The sequence below is a fragment of the Lates calcarifer genome, linkage group LG24 (assembly GCF_001640805.2).
Source record: "Lates calcarifer isolate ASB-BC8 linkage group LG24, TLL_Latcal_v3, whole genome shotgun sequence".
NCBI lineage: Eukaryota > Metazoa > Chordata > Actinopteri > Centropomidae > Lates > Lates calcarifer.
In genome coordinates this window covers 12,166,831-12,184,079 of record NC_066856.1, presented here as the reverse complement: position 1 = coordinate 12,184,079, position 17,249 = coordinate 12,166,831, and the positions used below count along the sequence as shown (strand labels likewise).

Genomic DNA, 17,249 nt, shown 5'->3' with positions numbered 1-17,249 from the left:
AATCCATGTCATGAAGAACTGAGGCCCTCCCCAGCATCAGCCTGTTCCTAATAAAGTGCTCAGTGATAGTAGGCACCCAAGTGATTTAAACCATACAGGTAGATGGTAAAATGTAAACTCTCTCTATCTCCAAACAAAAGAGGAAAAACCTGTAAAGTGCAGAGATGTTCCAGTAGTTATTTAGCGAGCGAGGGACAAAAGAGGAACACTGAAACAACCATGCAGGATAACACGATCAGCTGTGCTCTGGTTGGCTGACAGCACGACCCTTCCATCAGGACGAGTGAATTCATTCAAAATTCAGTTTGTTCCTGTTGAATGCAGCGCGGGGAGGCTGCTATTGAACTTGTTAAACAAGGACATCTATAAAAGGTTCATTTTTGCTAATGGTGTGGGTGGGCTGATCTGATGTGTGTAGTTCTTTCACAGCCTCCTCAGTTCAACACATTTTGAAACACACTATCACTGCACTGGGTACGAGGCTGATACACATACCACGAGCTGCATACAAACTGTTTTGGGATGAGTGTCCCAGAGATCCTACTGGGAGGGCACCAAGGAGATAAGAAAAATCAATACACGGTACCAATTTAAAAATGACCCATGAGAGTGAATGTGTTAGCGGATGTACCAGGTGTGAGAAATGGGGTGAAATGGGAGGGAAGGAAAAAGGACAGAGTGCGACTAGAGATGGACTGATGCACGTCATGGATAGAGAAATATGGAGGAGTACAGCAGAGAGGTGAATACAACAAAAGTTGACATGAATGAGAGTACTTTAGGAACAACTGCGCCATTTTTTTTCTTTCACCTTCCTCCTACAAGCCAAAACAAGGACAAACAAGTTCATGATATGATGCTCAAAATGCCACACCTGTTACTTCAACTTGAATTGCTGAGAATGATGAATGAGGGGGAAAGTGTCACATGAAAAATGAACTGAGCGTGATGCCCGAGCCCCTGCAGAGGAGTCGAACTCTTCATGGATACATAAGCGCCATTAATCATCACTGAAGACTGAAGAAGTGGACTTCAAACAGCTCCTCATTCATAGTTTAGTACACTTATCTTCCACCAGCTTACTGGGATGATACTGGAGATCATTTCAGTACATTTTGCATCCATTAAGTCCTTACAGAGCGATGTGTATGTGAAGCTGTGTGAATATATTAGACCATGGCAGAATATTACTAAATTTACTCAAGTATAGTACTTCAGCTACATTTCAGAGGGGAATATTATACCTTTTACAACATTTATTTGACACCTGTGGTTACAAGTTTGCACATTAAGATTTTAAACACTAAACCTATGATGAGTTTTGATATAATGGATTGGAATAGATATAATAGTTTGAAACTGCGTTCTTTTTCTTAGCTCATGAAATGGTTTTCCCAGGACACGGGCCAGGATGAAAAGCTGCTTACACAGTAATGCATCAGTAATAATAATCCAGTCATTATCCAATAATAATATAATACTGAAAGGCAGGTTTCTTCTGCCTAATGACTACACTTATATTGATAGTACTAATAGAGTATTTTTACATGCAGTAAAGCTACTTTGGAAAAAAGATCAACAACTGATCAATCAATTAAATATAACTGTACATACATGAAAATATTTATCAGTTTTTTTCCTAATAACATTTGCAGAGTTAGACACACTCACACTAGGAAACTGCCCAGTACAACCACAGTCTGACCTGCTGGCCACTGAGCAGTTGGATTTTAAAGTCTTGCTTAAAGGGCACAACAGTGGTGGGAATGAAGGAGGGGGCAAGTGCTGCTCTTTCACTTCCCCAGTCTGGTCTGGGAATTGAACTGGCGACATCCCGGGCACATCCAGAATACAAATGGCATTTAAAAAAAAAAAAAACAATGAAAACAAGAAAACATGCATTTATGTAATGTTGAATATGTACAACTGTTATTGTTTTCAATTAAATTATTATTATTATTTGTTATTAAAAGGGAAAGTTAACATGGATGTGACGCTCTGTGAAGATACATAAATACTGTCACAGTCTGAACTTTTCACATTTTAGAAGCATTGATATGATATGGGAATTTTTGACATTTCAGAGATGTTTATTTATCCGCCTCTAGTAAGAAGCAGCTCTCATTTAAATGCAAAGAAAGAGGCTGGAGAGATTCCCACTCTGACTATCAGTCCCCCAGCTGATAAGTACTGTCTGAATCCAACTGGCATCATGGGGAGCTAAGAAGTTCATGTTACTTTTACTTAGTAAAGAAAACTTTTAAGGGAATCCTCTTTTGGCATGTGGACAGAGACTTTCACACACACTCGGCCTCTCGTGAAATACACCTGGGTCGCTAGTTTACGCAACCAAGAAACAGACCTTCCCGTGTTGTTTTGTTTGGACCCACTTCTTCACAATGGAGGTAAAGTTTCGGCCAGCTCATTAAAGCAGCTGGCAATGAAGCTGACAGGGATTTGTTAGCCTATATAAATGAATTCCCACTTGGCATGTTGGAGGGAGGAAAATGGACCCAGATGGGTTGTCTGAACCTTTCTGCTAGCTCTAATGCGTGCAAATCAGTACAAATTATTCGCTGGAGTTCTGTTTTAAAAGGCCTGCCATTGGTAGCATGTGGATGAATGATGAGATATTTTGCTACTGGAAAAGCACGAGGACAAAGATGGATTTGAATAAACACACACACACATACACAGAGTGACAAGCATAAACACAGGTACCTTAAATAATGCATTTGTTTCAGACTTCCCCGCAGCGATTATATCATGAATTAATCTAATGCAGCCGTACAAGAAGGGCAATGAACCAAGCATGGAGAACACCTACACACGTGTACGCAATAGACAGTAACTGAGCCAACAGTTGTAATGGAAGTAAAGCCGGGGTCATGATGAGCGCTGTAGCACCAAACCTATCTCTATAATGTCTTTTTCAGCCGACCCATGACAGCAGCTGGCTCCTGTCAACCAAATAGTTCCATTAACACACTAGAGCCTGCCATGGAGCTCACTAATAAATACACACTGAGGCTCCTCTCGTCTCTGGACTCTGTGGCCGCATCATGTTACATAAACCTCATGTTCACACGTTTCACTGTGGCCTCGGAAGCCCACTGGTCTGCGGTTGAATGGTATGTGGTGGACTGAAGTATATACCTTTTTTTGTTTGAAAAATACAGAGATGGAATCGAACTTAAATCAACCTCTAAAGATGCCAGTCAGGTATCCTAGTATCCTTACAGGACTTGTATTAAAATATTCACCACGTCTTGTTTCTGTTGTCAGTAACTCAAGACCTCTGAGAAAGGCCCAAGATCATCTGGTATGATAGTGTATTTGCATTATCAATACCCAGTCAAGTATTCAATTCCCATCTAAAAAAGGAAATTGCTCTGAGCCTCTGTAAGAAAAGAATATCTGGAAATACACACCTACTTATTCCACTTTTCTTCTGCTACAAAACTCATTTTTCCCCTCAATCCTAACTGAGTAGTTTTCCTTCCTGACTAAACGAGCTTTCAACCTGACTGCACATGTCAATTATTGTTGTCACAAGGACAATAATTAAAACAAAAATCTTAATATAAACACAAATTTAAACATATAGGTAACTACATTTGGTAGCATTTTACAGTCTTCTGACGTTATGAGAAAAATGAAATTAATGTCTAATTTTCTGTCCAACATCACTGTCTCTACTGAATAAAAGAAATTGATCTATGTGTTCTGGAGTGTGTGTGTGTGTGTCCATAACACTGTGCAGACAGTCAATGTTATTAGTTTTGGCCTCTGCTAAAGTATACTGAGAAGTGTCAGACTGTCTTGCTCTGTAAAATATTAATCTAATGATACTAACCAATACAATGATTTGATTTTGTCTTTGTGATAATGGAAGCAGTTGTTTCCCTTCCAATCAGCACCAAAGAAATGCATCTTTTTATCCCCAGATCTCTCATTATGTGGTTAAATGTGGATAATTTGCCAACTGGCTCCGCATCAATTCTGCACACCCTGAGTGTTCGTGTTCACCTGCTGGGCTTCTCGCAGAGTTTGACTTCTTTAAAGTTCAGGGACACAGAGAGTCCCTGAGTCATCACCCACAGCAAACAGCAACGTCTTGGAAAATTAACTCACGGAGCCTGAGGAGCAGTTGTCCACCTCCCCGACCTCGTAGAGCACCACATCCTTGACGAAGACGGCGATAGCCTTCAGGATGAATGACACAAACAGATGCATGTGGATGTAGTTCCTTGTGCAGTGGAGCTTCCTAGGACACATGGTGAGAGATACAAGAATTCAGATGAAGACAAAGAGACCACACACACACACACACACACACACACACACACACACACACACACACACACACACACACACACACACACACACACACTTCAATTCAATAAAGAGGGCCTTAATGCATATTATCCAGTGTCCTTGGAGTTAGACTGAATTACCTGATAATTAAGCTCCTAAGGTCCGTTTGTCACTGTGTGGGTGGATCTGCTTTAGAGGATAATCAGTGCTTTTTATTGTCCTCACACACACATGTACACACACCTCACCAATAAAGATAAGATTTCAAAATGGCTAATTTTGAAATCCTCAAGCATCAATTTTTGAATACCTCTTGATTACATTATCATACTGGAGAAGATTAAATGATTCGGGTGGTTCTGTCAAGGCTCCCATTAGCTCCAATCGTTTGTTTATGACGACAGTGCTTGTTCCCAGGGCGGGGAAATATTTAGCTGTGATGCAATAGATGCCCAATCGCTTAATGCCCCCCCTCTGGAAATGATGAAAGTTTCATCTAACCTTATCTCATAGCCAGGAGAGCCTGTTCACATTCTGTCACAGCTGTTTAAAATGCCAATTGTTGTATGCAGTTCCGCAAAACTTCCTCTTTGCTGCAAACTGTGACTGCTGTTTCATTAAATGCTTGTTTTCTTCACCTACCGCTGAGATGTTAATATGAACATATCTTGCCAGTTTTAGATATTTAAAGCATTTTTATTCCTGAATGAAATTACAGGCAAGGTCGTTGCACTCATACTGAGAAAGAGTAAAGCTCAGCAGATGAACGTGATGAAAAACCACATGTAAAATCATTAGTTTTCTGTGTTTTGAGGGCAGATGTGAGATTGAATGTCCATCATTATGATGGCACTGTGAGAATACAACAATACTTGTTACCACAGACTGTAATTTTCTACAACAACAAAGCTTATTTCCCATTTTGGCCAAGAATCAATACATTTACTACAAGTATAATTTTCTGTTTAGAGATAAAGCACTTTGGTGTAGAGAAAGAAACATTTTCTTCAAAGGTCCCACTGCTGAAAACACAATGAATGAATGAGTGAATAGTTTTATTTCCCTGTCTGATCATTTACATGACCCATCGCTCATGGGGTTATTCAGACAAATTAATCAACAACAAACCAAACACTCTGATTTGCACACTTACCACTGTCTCACAGCACAATACATTGTTATTGGAACTACACAAATTTAAACAGCCTGCATAAAACGTCCCAGGAGATATTCAACAATAGAGATTAAATAAATACTGTATATATAAATACAGACACGGCCTCATGTAAATATTATGCAGCAATTCATGTCAGTTCATACACTGTATGACTGACTCAGTTCATCAATGGTGTCTGGACAGTCAGAGAACAACATCCAGAGAGAGGGATCATCATTTTCCAACAGTTAAAAAAAGATATTTGCTGCTTTACATCTCGAGAGATCATTAATATAAACAACAAAAAGTGTTGGTGATAAAACATCTGTCTATTCAACCTGTGAGGACATGGAAAACCGTTCTGTGAAATATTCATTTACTTTTACACAGACTGTTTAACCAGAGCAAATGTGATCAACAGTTTTGTTTTTGCTTCCAACCTGTGATCTGAAGTGACTCTCCCTGTCCTCCTAATACCCCCTCACTGTTATCCTCCAAGCTACACTCACCTCCCACTGACCTGTCATAACTCTCCTTCAGGCTCAAATCTGTTGTTCACCTTTATTTCACATTTTTAGTTTTTTTTTTTTTTTTTTTTTTTTTACTATCCTGACCTTGGCTTGCCTTGTGGCACTATTTCCTGAGCGCAAAGAAAACTCTCACACACTTTCACAACTTGTGCAGGGCCTGGAAAACATGAAAAGTAACTCTGATTAGTGACTAAGTCAGTCGCCAACAGGGTAGCGGGCAGACACATGAAAAATGCTACCAAAAAAGCTATTTCCTACAACATAGGAGAAGAAAATGAGTGTTTCCCTCCCTCACACTGAACAGAAATGAGTTGGTATACAGTAGAGAATAGATGGCCAGATGGAAGAAAGAAAATACTTGTTGCATCACATTACTTTGGCTATGAATTCAAAGAGATGAAGTGAGTGCAGAGAGGAGGGCTGATGATCATTTTACAGCTGCTGTACTCATGTGGGGGCTTTTGAAGCAGAGCAAATGACTTATTTACTGTGTGTTCAGTGACAAAATGAAGCACACGTGCAATAAATATGTGTAAATTGTAGACCATCCATCTTTTTAAACACGTTTTCTGTCATTTCCTCCTAACGATCCAGAGGGTTAAACATTCAAATCTCATATAACTGCGGTAGAGGAATGGCCTACGACAATGGGGAAGAAATCCACAGTATGATGAGAGTCAGGCTCGTATACTGAATACATTGTCCGTTCATTGTCCTTCAACAGTGCAGAGCCTGCAATCTAAAGCTGCGATCTCTGTCACTCTTGATATCTGTAGTGTAACTGTAGTTGAGGAGCTTACAATCAATCCAAACCCACTATACTTCAGATGTATAATCGCCGAACCAATGCAGATGTTCACCTTCCAGAGATCTACAATCATCCAGTTTGACTGACAATTTCATCCAGGAAGTATTTGTATTTTTCTTCTTGTCTTTCATACTTAAACTTAAGCCTCCTATTTCTATTCGAATGTGAAGCTGCATTGATCAGAGATTATCAAATCCCACTTACAAGTGTTTGATGTTTGACAGAGAAGTGCTGCCTCCATCATATCACCCAGCAGGAAAAATGTCAGTGTGCTTTATGGCAAATTGCTCATGCTAATGCTCTACATAAGGAGCCTCTGCAGCAGTAACTGCTTCCGTTTCTTTTCCATCTTTATTCTATCCCCTTATTCTATGGTATAAAAGTCTTCACACATTTACATTTGCATGTCAATATATTTTTTTCGAACTGTTGTTTTTCTGAGCTTTTGCACCATGAAAAAAGGCATCAACCAATCATGTACACTACCAAAGCCTGCTCTGGATCAATGGGATCCCAGTAGTTGGTCCTTTGCCTCTGTCAGATGTGGCACTAGCATCTGAGCAGGACCTCAAACCATCCCCACCAACATCCAGAACTGGACCAGCAGCTCCTGTATATTCGTAAGTGAGTATTTTGCATTTTTCCATTGTTTATTGGTCATGGGCCTGGTGTGCAAAGGCCTTTAGGAATTATCGTAATAGTGCAAATTCTTGGGGGAAACATAAAAGCAAAGATGGTTTCAAAGCTTCTCCACATAGGGTGAGAATGGTGATTGTTCAAAAACACTGACATTTTACTGTGTTGTTTTTCTACACACCTGAAGATGCAGAGGATCACAATAGCCGTGGTAAGAGAGATGAGGGAAACACTGTGGCCAATTGTGTAACCAATCTTCACTTGCCAAAAAAACTTGCCCTGCAAAAGAAACCTGCATCAGTACAAGTCACAGTGAAGAAAATAGATCAGATACACAAATTCTTAAGAGCTTGTTTTGTGTTTACTCAGTGTAAAATTGAATCAGAGACAGATTAAATTCCACAATGCATCAATTGTTCTCCACACAGTCTTTTGAATAATATATTATCCAAAATATTTTGGAAAAAAATAGTTTTAGCCTATTTGCGATAAACTTAAATGTGGTTTTGTCTGTCACATGAGTTACTGTGTGTCCAGTCTAGTGAACTCTGTGCCCTGTCAATCTCAGTCATAACTGTAAGAGAGGATTAAGGTCAAACTCTAATTGGGAAACTGGGGAAATTATGAAGGAACAAGCTAAAAAGGGAAAAATAACCCTTTTATCAAACTGCTCTCAACATATAGACATTCGACCTGTGATGATGAGGGGTCACAGCTTTATATCACTGTGACAAATCAGAAGCCAGCAAGGTTAAGAACAACATCTCCTCTTTCTTAATCCTCATGAAATTCTGATAAATGTAATGAAAAAACTGTGTAATCTTCTGAAAATAAGTTAATTCCACAGCTTCGCCTGTCACACCCAACTCATTTAATGACTCCTATGACCTTTTACTGTTTTAAGTAAAGATTTCTTGAACCACAATTTTGTGTCTTTCCCCTACCTAATGAGATTCAACACAACTGGATCTACCGATCCAACTCCAAGCTAACAGCTGTCGTCTGCACTGACTCTGGTACATGACCACTTAGAGCCTTTCAGAGTAGCGTCACTATGTTACTGCCACGGCACTGTATGTTTTTTGCTTGATGAAAATGAGATTAGGAGCTCTGCATCCTGTGGCACATAGAGGTATCAAGAATGCAGGAAGATGGACATCAAATTCCTTTTAGAGTACCTCCGCAGCCAGGTCCCTCTTGACTTCCTATGTGGCATACTAATGAGGCTGCCTCTGTGACTGAGAGAGCAGAATGACCCACCAAGAAAGCTTTTACCACCCTGTACTCCACAGCCACTCTTCACCCTGCTCCACCCTCACCAACACAGACAAGATTAGCCTTGTCTGCATTTAAACTAAACTGAATAAAACCAACATTTGATATATTTATTCCCTCCCTGCCCCTGAAGGCAACATGAATAACCTCTAATGACTCATAATGCCTGATAACAGAGGCAGGAATTACTAAGTGACCCAGCCTTGTCAATGAAAATCAACTGTGTTGTGCTTCAAAGACGTGCCTGCTACAGCAAGATGGATGTTGTCTTACTGGTAGATTCACTTTCATCCTAGTCTGTATTTTTGCTTTTAAGGTCATGAATTCTTTGTAGAGGAATTTGAAGAAATAGTTCAAAATTGCTGAAATTCAATTTCTTGCAGATCGACCAGTTACGGTACAGCTCTCTTGTGGTGGGTTTGAAGTGGCTGTAATCAATACTGTTATAATAACATTGCAATGAACAATTGTGTGCAATGTGAAAGGGGTCACTTGCACCAACAGACCCACACATAATGATCACCGACTCTGCAGTTCTCCACAGCCCTACAGATAAGATAGTCTCAGCCTAGTGGCAATGAAAGTTAGCAACTAGCTAATGAACCTAGAATAGCATTTAGCAGCCAGATATTCCTCCCAGGTAGGAGAGGAGTTACTGGAGACCAAAAACCAAGCTAAAAAACAGAGTCTTACATTGACCTTACATTTTAACAGGTGAACATTTAGCGCAGTCTAACTTAACATGAAGACTGGAGGCGTGCAATAACATTTGTGGAGACTGCGCAGGTGTTACACTTTGCAACTGCAAATTCTAACTTGTACATTATTGTTTATGTACAGATTAAACAATATTAGACACAATTTGTTAATTAGTGAGCCTTAAAATTGCCAGAAAATGTACTTTAGCTAAGCAGAAGCAAAAGACACATTCCTAATCTTTGCAGGGTTTCCTGATTAGGTCTACAAAGATGTGACTTTGATTCCACCATATAATCATTTAGACTGCATTATTTCTCAAAAATGAGCGTACAAACTGTTTAAGACTGTCGGTACATCCAGTCATGTCGCAAATAACTCAGTCACTTGAGGCAATTCATAAGTAAACCACCACAAAAAGGATGGAATGAAGGCATGGAACAAACACAAGACAAACACAGGAGTCGTGAAACCAACAATCAGCACAGCCACTTTCCTGATAGACCTGACAACACCCACCCACAGAGGAAAGAAAAGACATTCCCATCCAATTGTTTCTGCCCACTGGCTGTTCAGATTGTTTCCCACTGTGCTGCTGAGTTCATTCACTATAGGACCATCGAGTATTGGTCCTGCTGCCTATTACAGACTACGGCAGTTTACTCACATCGTCGCTGGTGCTGTTCAGATTGTATCCACAGTTCACGGCGATGTCAATAGGCCTCATCTCAGTCCAGCCATTTGCTGTGCAGGTTTTGGAGAGGTTACCTGGAGACGAAGAAGACATAAAAAAGGTCAACCAGGCCACCCAGGCAGTAGATTTTTTATTTCATCTGCTCACTAGTTCAGTTTAAAATTGATGCTGGCACTCCATGTTCCATGAGATATACTGTGACATTGTCCCTGACACTGGTTAGGTCACTGCAAACAAGTAGAGGACCTCAAACTCCACAAACTGCTGTATGACTCTCTCCCGCTAATGTGAGCCAGTATTGACTTGTGCATTATCTGTGGCTGCAGAAAAGCACTTGGCTGTTCTAGTTATTGACATTCTGATCCCTATCTTGTCAACTGCAAACAAAGATAAACATGCTCCAGTGAAGGAATGATTTGCATGTCATATGAGGAAATATTAACATTTCCTAGACAAAGGTGTTTTAAATTTAGTAGCTCAAGTTAATTAGTCTTGGTAAAACCTGGTTAAATAACCCTGACTGAGAAATGAGATTTACACAGCACTTTGTGAGTAGTAATTTGTCTTCCCAATTATGTTGTGGTGAGAAAGGTAATCACATTTATGTACCACACAAGATTCACAGGGAGGTGGTCGGGGTAGATCATGAGGGCTGTTTTCAGATAGATATCTTTCCTTTTTGTCCTTTGTATCCAACTTTTGTTTTATTTCTTTTCTATGTTTCTTTTTTGTAATGATGTAGGAAATAAAATAGAGAGATCTAGAGTTGTGACCTCCCTACTGGAGATGCGCTATGCATTACTGTGTTTGTAGTAATATTGATTCTCTATTGTTGAGACTGTGCTCAATTATGTGCAAGTGCTCATTTTCTGTTGTTGCTGATGTGGTAATTTTCTTTGGCATCTTTTGTGGATTTCTTATGTGGGATGCTGTAGCTAAGACTACTGTACATCACTGCTCGATATGTTAAATTTAATGAGAAAATTGATAAAAGAAGAAAAAAATATATTCTCATTTCTTTCCCAAGAAACCTTCTTGGTTTAGAAATGATCAAATGCCCTGTGAAAGGAGCAGCCAGAAATAGTCCGGTATCTGGTTTATTCATGGGATTTATTTATGGTTTATTCATTTGTAGGGCATCAAAGGTTCATGTAAACAGCTTAACCCGAACGAGACCCTGACCCACAGCCAAGTCGCTCTGTGTGTGTAAAGCTAGCCAATTATGACCAAATGTTATCATATGCAGGTAATGAGCTGTGTTGGGGGGCAAGTGCAGCAGGAAGTTGGTATCTAGAAATGCTGCTCAGTCAGAGAAAGGTCATGTGATTAAAATGTCACATTTTCCATCTCTGCTGTGGCTGTATCTGAGCATCACGCTGGGATGTTAGTGAATTCATCCTTATCTCCTCTCTTATTTTATCCTAAATCCATTCCTCTGCTGACCAGACACACCTTCACAGATGTGTAAATTTGCCACACAGACACCCAGCTTCAGTCTCATTAAACCGACATCCTCCACCTTTCTCTGCTGTCACTGAAGAACTTTTCAGAGGTTTTTTTTTTTTTTTTTGGAAGTAGTGCTGTAGAAAGGCGTGGGCTGAATCCTCCAGAGGATCCTGAATGAAACATTGACTAAAGTAGATATGAAGTCATCTTTCAGGCCCATCTTCATTTGTAGTCTGGGTCGTACACCACCAGTCTTTTCAACAGATTTATTACTGCATTGCAGAATATTGCCAAAGAGAAGAAAGGGGGAGAAAAGGGGAAGGACAGAAAAGCACCTGAAAGCAAACTAACAACACCTTAACTCAAGGCTGTTTCGCTGACACACAAATATTTATAATGGAATATTTGAACAGATTTTACACATGTATGGATTGTAAAAGCCTGAATTACCTTGATCCACCACAAAAAAGGTAATTTCTTTGTTTTCATGCGCACAGCAGCATGGTTCTGTAAGTACTCTCAGGTTCAAGTATATACACTAGACAAGTACAATTACTAACCACAAAGTACAGCTGAGGCCTGAATGTCACTAATTTTTCAGGTATTTGGCCATAAACTGAAGCACTGGACAAAGTGCATGACAAATAAAAAGTCAGGATTATTAAAGTTTTTAGAATTCACCATTGATTTATAGGATTTTTGCCTTTTATTCATTGCTAGATTTGGTCTATGGCAGCACATAAGCTTGTTATACTTCTATTTTGTTGTTATATTTTGTTTACTCAGGCAGGGAGGAATCCACAATATTGAATCCACAAATGCCAGAGGAGAAGTTCCCAGACTGCCACCTCTGAGAGTCCCATTACTATCACTATCAACTTAATCTGTCACTTCTCATGCAGGAGGAAGGTTTCTGCGAGTAATGTCCTGGATGATGCAGGTCCTGATGCAAGCAGCTGTCACTACATTTTCTTGTGTGAGACAGAACAAAGCATGAGTGGAAGCTCGGTCATTGGCCACAGTGTCAAGCCATTTGCAGAGAAAAAAGATGACCCCCACTGAATCGAGCCGAGTCGAGTCACGGTCACCTGAGACAAGAAGTCTTTTCACACAGGGTGCATCTTCAGCGCTCTTTTACAACTAAACCCAAGTAAACTCCAGGTCATTCCTGCTGTGAAGTACTGTATCCTCAGAAAATAAGCAACAGAAGACTCACAAAGAGTTTCTTTTGATGCAATCATCTCTGACTATACGCACTCCTGTTTGTTTTATCTGGTCATCTCCGTGAAAAATCTGTGTTGACTGCAGAATATCCTGTAATGCTCCGACATACAGATTGCAATGACTGAGGTGAGGGGGGTGACTGATTAGACATATTCGTACACTGTGTAGCGAGAGTGATGGCAGCATGTTTTCAAATTTAGTTTCCTGAAAGACAAATAGAGTTTCAAATCTGGTGTTGCACAGGGAATGACATTAGCTTGTATATTGATTTTTGTGTGCTGTGTGTTTCTCTGTCTGCCTACAAACTCAATAAGTGGAGAAAGTCCAAGTAAAAACTGTTAGAAACTCAAGTGTTAGGATACCTTGACCTGTTCCTCAGCAGATATGTTGAGTACAAACTCCCAGTTTGGTGCTGATTTTGGAATCAGACTTAATGCCTGAGAGAGTCAAGGAACAAAATGATATTTAGACGGAAAAATTATAAAAAAGAGTAAACCGCCATGCTTACAGCTCAGTGAGGCTGCTCTATAGCTCACAAAAACAATGCTAGGTTAGCAGGTGTAATGAACCATGTTCACTACTTCATTTTAGCTTGTTAGGATGCTATTCCATGAATCCACAAATATTTGTAGGATATTGATTGAGATGCTTTTAATCACATTGTATAGTTCTTCAAAATTGCTTGACAGATGGTTGGATAGTGCCATTTTTGTGCATGCCCTAAATAATGTCCCCAAAATAGAAAGGTTACAGTTCTTCAAGGCTTTTGATTACAAATTTTTTTCTGCTCATTTATTTAAAAAAAAAAAAATATATATATATATGCATCTGAACCTGTTCTGGGTCAACAGCTGCACATACAGAAGATGGCTACAGTGATATGGGGATCCCACAGTGCTTTACGCAGATACAATCAGGGGGTTAGAGCTTTCAAACAATGTATAATTTGTCAAGGTGGTGTTAAGATTGAGTCTGGTAGAGACCGAAACACACCCAAAGTAGTGCTACAAAGGCCAAAGCGTCCCACGGGTGGGACAGTGTATTTTATAAGGTCAAACAATATCAGGTCAGTAGGATCAATAGACAAGCAGACAGACAGACAGATGTCATTTCATTCTGCTCCTCTAGGTCATATCAGACTTTACGAGTGTCCTCTTAACCTGGAAATGTCAAAATGGTGAAACCTCAGCAGACATATCAACCTGCCACCAGAGCCTGTGTGTGTGTGGAGATTGAGTCAGAAAGAAAGGAAGAGAGAATAAAAGTAAATAAGAAAGTAAGACAGAGCCTCACCAGGCAATGTGACAAGTTTTACTTTTGTTTTTGAAGTTGTGGATTTAAAGAGATTTATCCCTGAGCCTCAGTCTCAGTCTGTGTATCTCTCCAGAGGAGTTTACCTCAAGCTGTTTTCCTCTCAATTTGTTTGCCTTGAGTTTAAGGGTAAATTTCTGCACAATTTGCATGCACTGTACATCATTCTCAGCAGCTCTGCCTTCACAGGTGGTAATACCATCAAACTTTCACTGAGTCTCCTTTACCATTATTGAGATTTTATGAAGCGGTTCATCATCGCAATAGGTTTCCAGAAATTCACACAGCACTCATTCAGTCATCCTATATCACCAGTCACCACTCTAAACATGAATCCCACAGCTTCAAACTGAGTCACTTCTGAGGACGCTGCTTTGACGTCTGCAGCAGCAGTCCACACCCAGCCCTGGTGACCTGTCCTCCAGGCATGTCAGGAAACACATTTTTACTTCTTCTTATCACCTGCGTTCTGTCAGATTCTCTTGAAATGCCAGAGATTGAAATAAAATAGTTTACCACGGTTGCATGTTGTGGTTTTTGGTGCCTGAGGCTGCTAAAACAGAAGAACAGGATGAGACCAGGCGACAAAATCCTCCTCCTGTACCACTGGAACTGCTCGCATCTCAACATACAGTGATTCTTTCACAGAAATCTGGCAGCAACAAAGAAGAATCGGCTCAACAAATCCTCCTAAACTAAACAGTGAGAAAGGACCATCACTGCCTTCCAAACCAATCTGCCACCATGATGTATTGATGATGAAGGCTTGGTTAGGTTTAGGAGACTAAACCTACTTGGTTCAGACTAGGAAAAGATTGAGCCATGGTAAAAAATAAGCCAATGTTGACGGCTGGTTTAAGATAAGATAAAAACAGTGGACAGTCTCAATCTGCTCTAAATAAAGCTGTGGCCTCGTGCCTGACAGCGCTGTGTTCACTGTTTAAAGAAAAGATCCATGTCAGAGGAATATTGGCTTCTCTGTTTTTCCATTCCACTTGAATGCAGGGCTATGGGTTGTGCTACGGTTGTAGCTACAAAGTACTTAATCATTCAGATGAGCATTTATTCATAGTCATCTCACAGCGAAAGATTAATTGCTGTGATGTCTGCTTTGCTGAGCCACCTAACACTAAGTGTAGAAGTGGATTGGTGAGAAAAACATCCACTTGTAAAATGGCACAGAAATAATGACTAGATGATTGCTCTCATGCTGACTTACTGTTTCTCAAATTACATTTATGTTTTTAGTGTGTTGGATTAGCCCTTTATGATCGGTAGAACAACATGTTAAAGGCACTGGTTTGTACGATTTAAGTCTGGAATAAATAAATGTTGAAATTCAGCAGAGTTCAGAAAAATGTCACAGCAAAAATAATTCATTGCTATGATTATAAAAGGTTTGTTGAGAAGCGAGACAGGCAAGGTCAGAACAGTTAAGGCCATAGCAAGAAAACAAAAACAGAGAAACCATCTTGTTAGTGACAGTTTCAAAATGCGTCACTTGGATGAGGGTCGAGAAGGTGTGCATCCTCCCTGCTGCAATTGTACATGTACTTAGTTCCACTGTGTGTGTGTGTGTGTTTTCAGATGTGTGTGTGGCTGGCTAACCCAGTGGTATGGAACAGGCCTCCTCAGCAACAGTTATTGTAATAATTTTGGTGGGCAGGACAGCAGGGTAGCGGACCTATCCCTGATCCCAGACAACAGAGGCATTCAGCAAACTGGTTACATGGCTGCTTAAAACAACAGTGCTGCTGTGACATAAGAGAGAGAGAGAGAGTGTCTGGAGGTGTTTTAGCGTTGTGTTGTGTCTAAAAAAGAAAAACTTTTTTACAGAACACAGATGAATCAAGGTAAAAGCTATTACTCCTTATTGATTTTCCCTATTAAAGGAAAAGCAATCACAAAGAATGAGTTGCAGGAAAAAAAAAATCGATCAGTTTTTAAGTCTAAGAAACGGCAGAGATGAGGGGTGATCACAAAGAGCTCCAACTCAATATCAGGAAAAGGTCATGAATATTTTGTACTTTCAGTGTATAAAAGTGAAGAAGCGAGAGTTGGTGAAGATTTTCATTACAAAATGACATTTGCACCCACTCTAGCTACTCAAAGACAAAAAGCCAGCTAGTTTCAAAGTAAAGTTCAAACAGAACTATTGACGTTTTTGGCATCATCTGCAACACCTGCACATTTTTCAGGATGTTACATGACAGCTTTGAAGAAGATCCTAACAACCTTCCTTCACACCCTCCATATGATTACACTGCTTAAAAGTAAGAAATAAGATATAAAACTTCCTATGTGATGACAAGGCCAGGTGAACATTAAAGAGAAACAGATTTGGACTACATAAAAATCAAAAACTGAAAAGGTTAGGGTCACGGTGACCTCATGCGCTTTGGCCATAATTCAAGAATTAATACACCAATTAATGGCAACTGGACTAGTCTGAGAAAGCATACAACTCTAGCAACTCTACCATTAAAAATAGACAGCTATCACAACTATCACTTTGATACTAAAGAAAATGTAAAGCCATGAAGATTCTTAGGCAAGTTTCTATGATTTCTTACACTAAAAATATCTGTATCATATCCTCTGATTTGACTGAAATATGACTTTGAGACAGAGATATTTGATATTATCTGCAGCTTATGCCTCATGTCTCTCCTTCTGCCTGGACAAATGTAAGCTTTAAACTGAGCCTCTGTCATGCTGTCATCAATACATGTGGGGTTTCAAGTGCATCCTCCATCTTTGAAGAGTCACATTTCCCCTGTGTCTCGAATTTGCTGTTTGACTCTCTGAGGTGCTAATGCCTGTATGAGTGCATCATCCCTCAAAAATTCACACATTGGAGATCTGGTGAAAAGTGGAGAATTTTACTGTTTAAGAGGTGGTGGATTGGCTTTTTTCAAACCCACAATATATGCAAAGGTATATGTAAAAGAGTTCACCCACATTTAGCTGAGGATTTTAGATGTTAATAGACAAAAATATGGAAATGAGTTGTAGTTAAAATTTTGTGACAAATGATGTAAGCAAGAAAAGTGGCAGCTTATGAGCTGAAACAAGGCAGAAATATACTGGGGTTAACAGTTTTCTCACAGTGATTCAAATAGTGCATTAGTTCTGTTGTAATCTAAACATTGGCAG

The 17,249-nt window shown here is 39.8% G+C and overlaps 1 protein-coding gene across 2 annotated transcripts in view; it reads right to left on the bottom strand.

The window, feature by feature from the left end:
• Nucleotides 1-17,249, bottom strand: part of vipr1b (vasoactive intestinal peptide receptor 1b) — a 45,070-nt gene that overhangs the window by 12,408 nt on the left and 15,413 nt on the right. For both annotated transcript variants that reach the window (XM_018673826.2, XM_018673829.2), the window contains exons 4-6: nt 10,086-10,186; nt 7,629-7,726; nt 4,135-4,267 (exon numbers count right to left, since the gene is read on the bottom strand). In XM_018673826.2, coding sequence (XP_018529342.1) covers nt 4,135-4,267; nt 7,629-7,726; nt 10,086-10,186 — 332 coding nt within the window. The remainder of the gene's footprint in view (nt 1-4,134; nt 4,268-7,628; nt 7,727-10,085; nt 10,187-17,249) is intronic.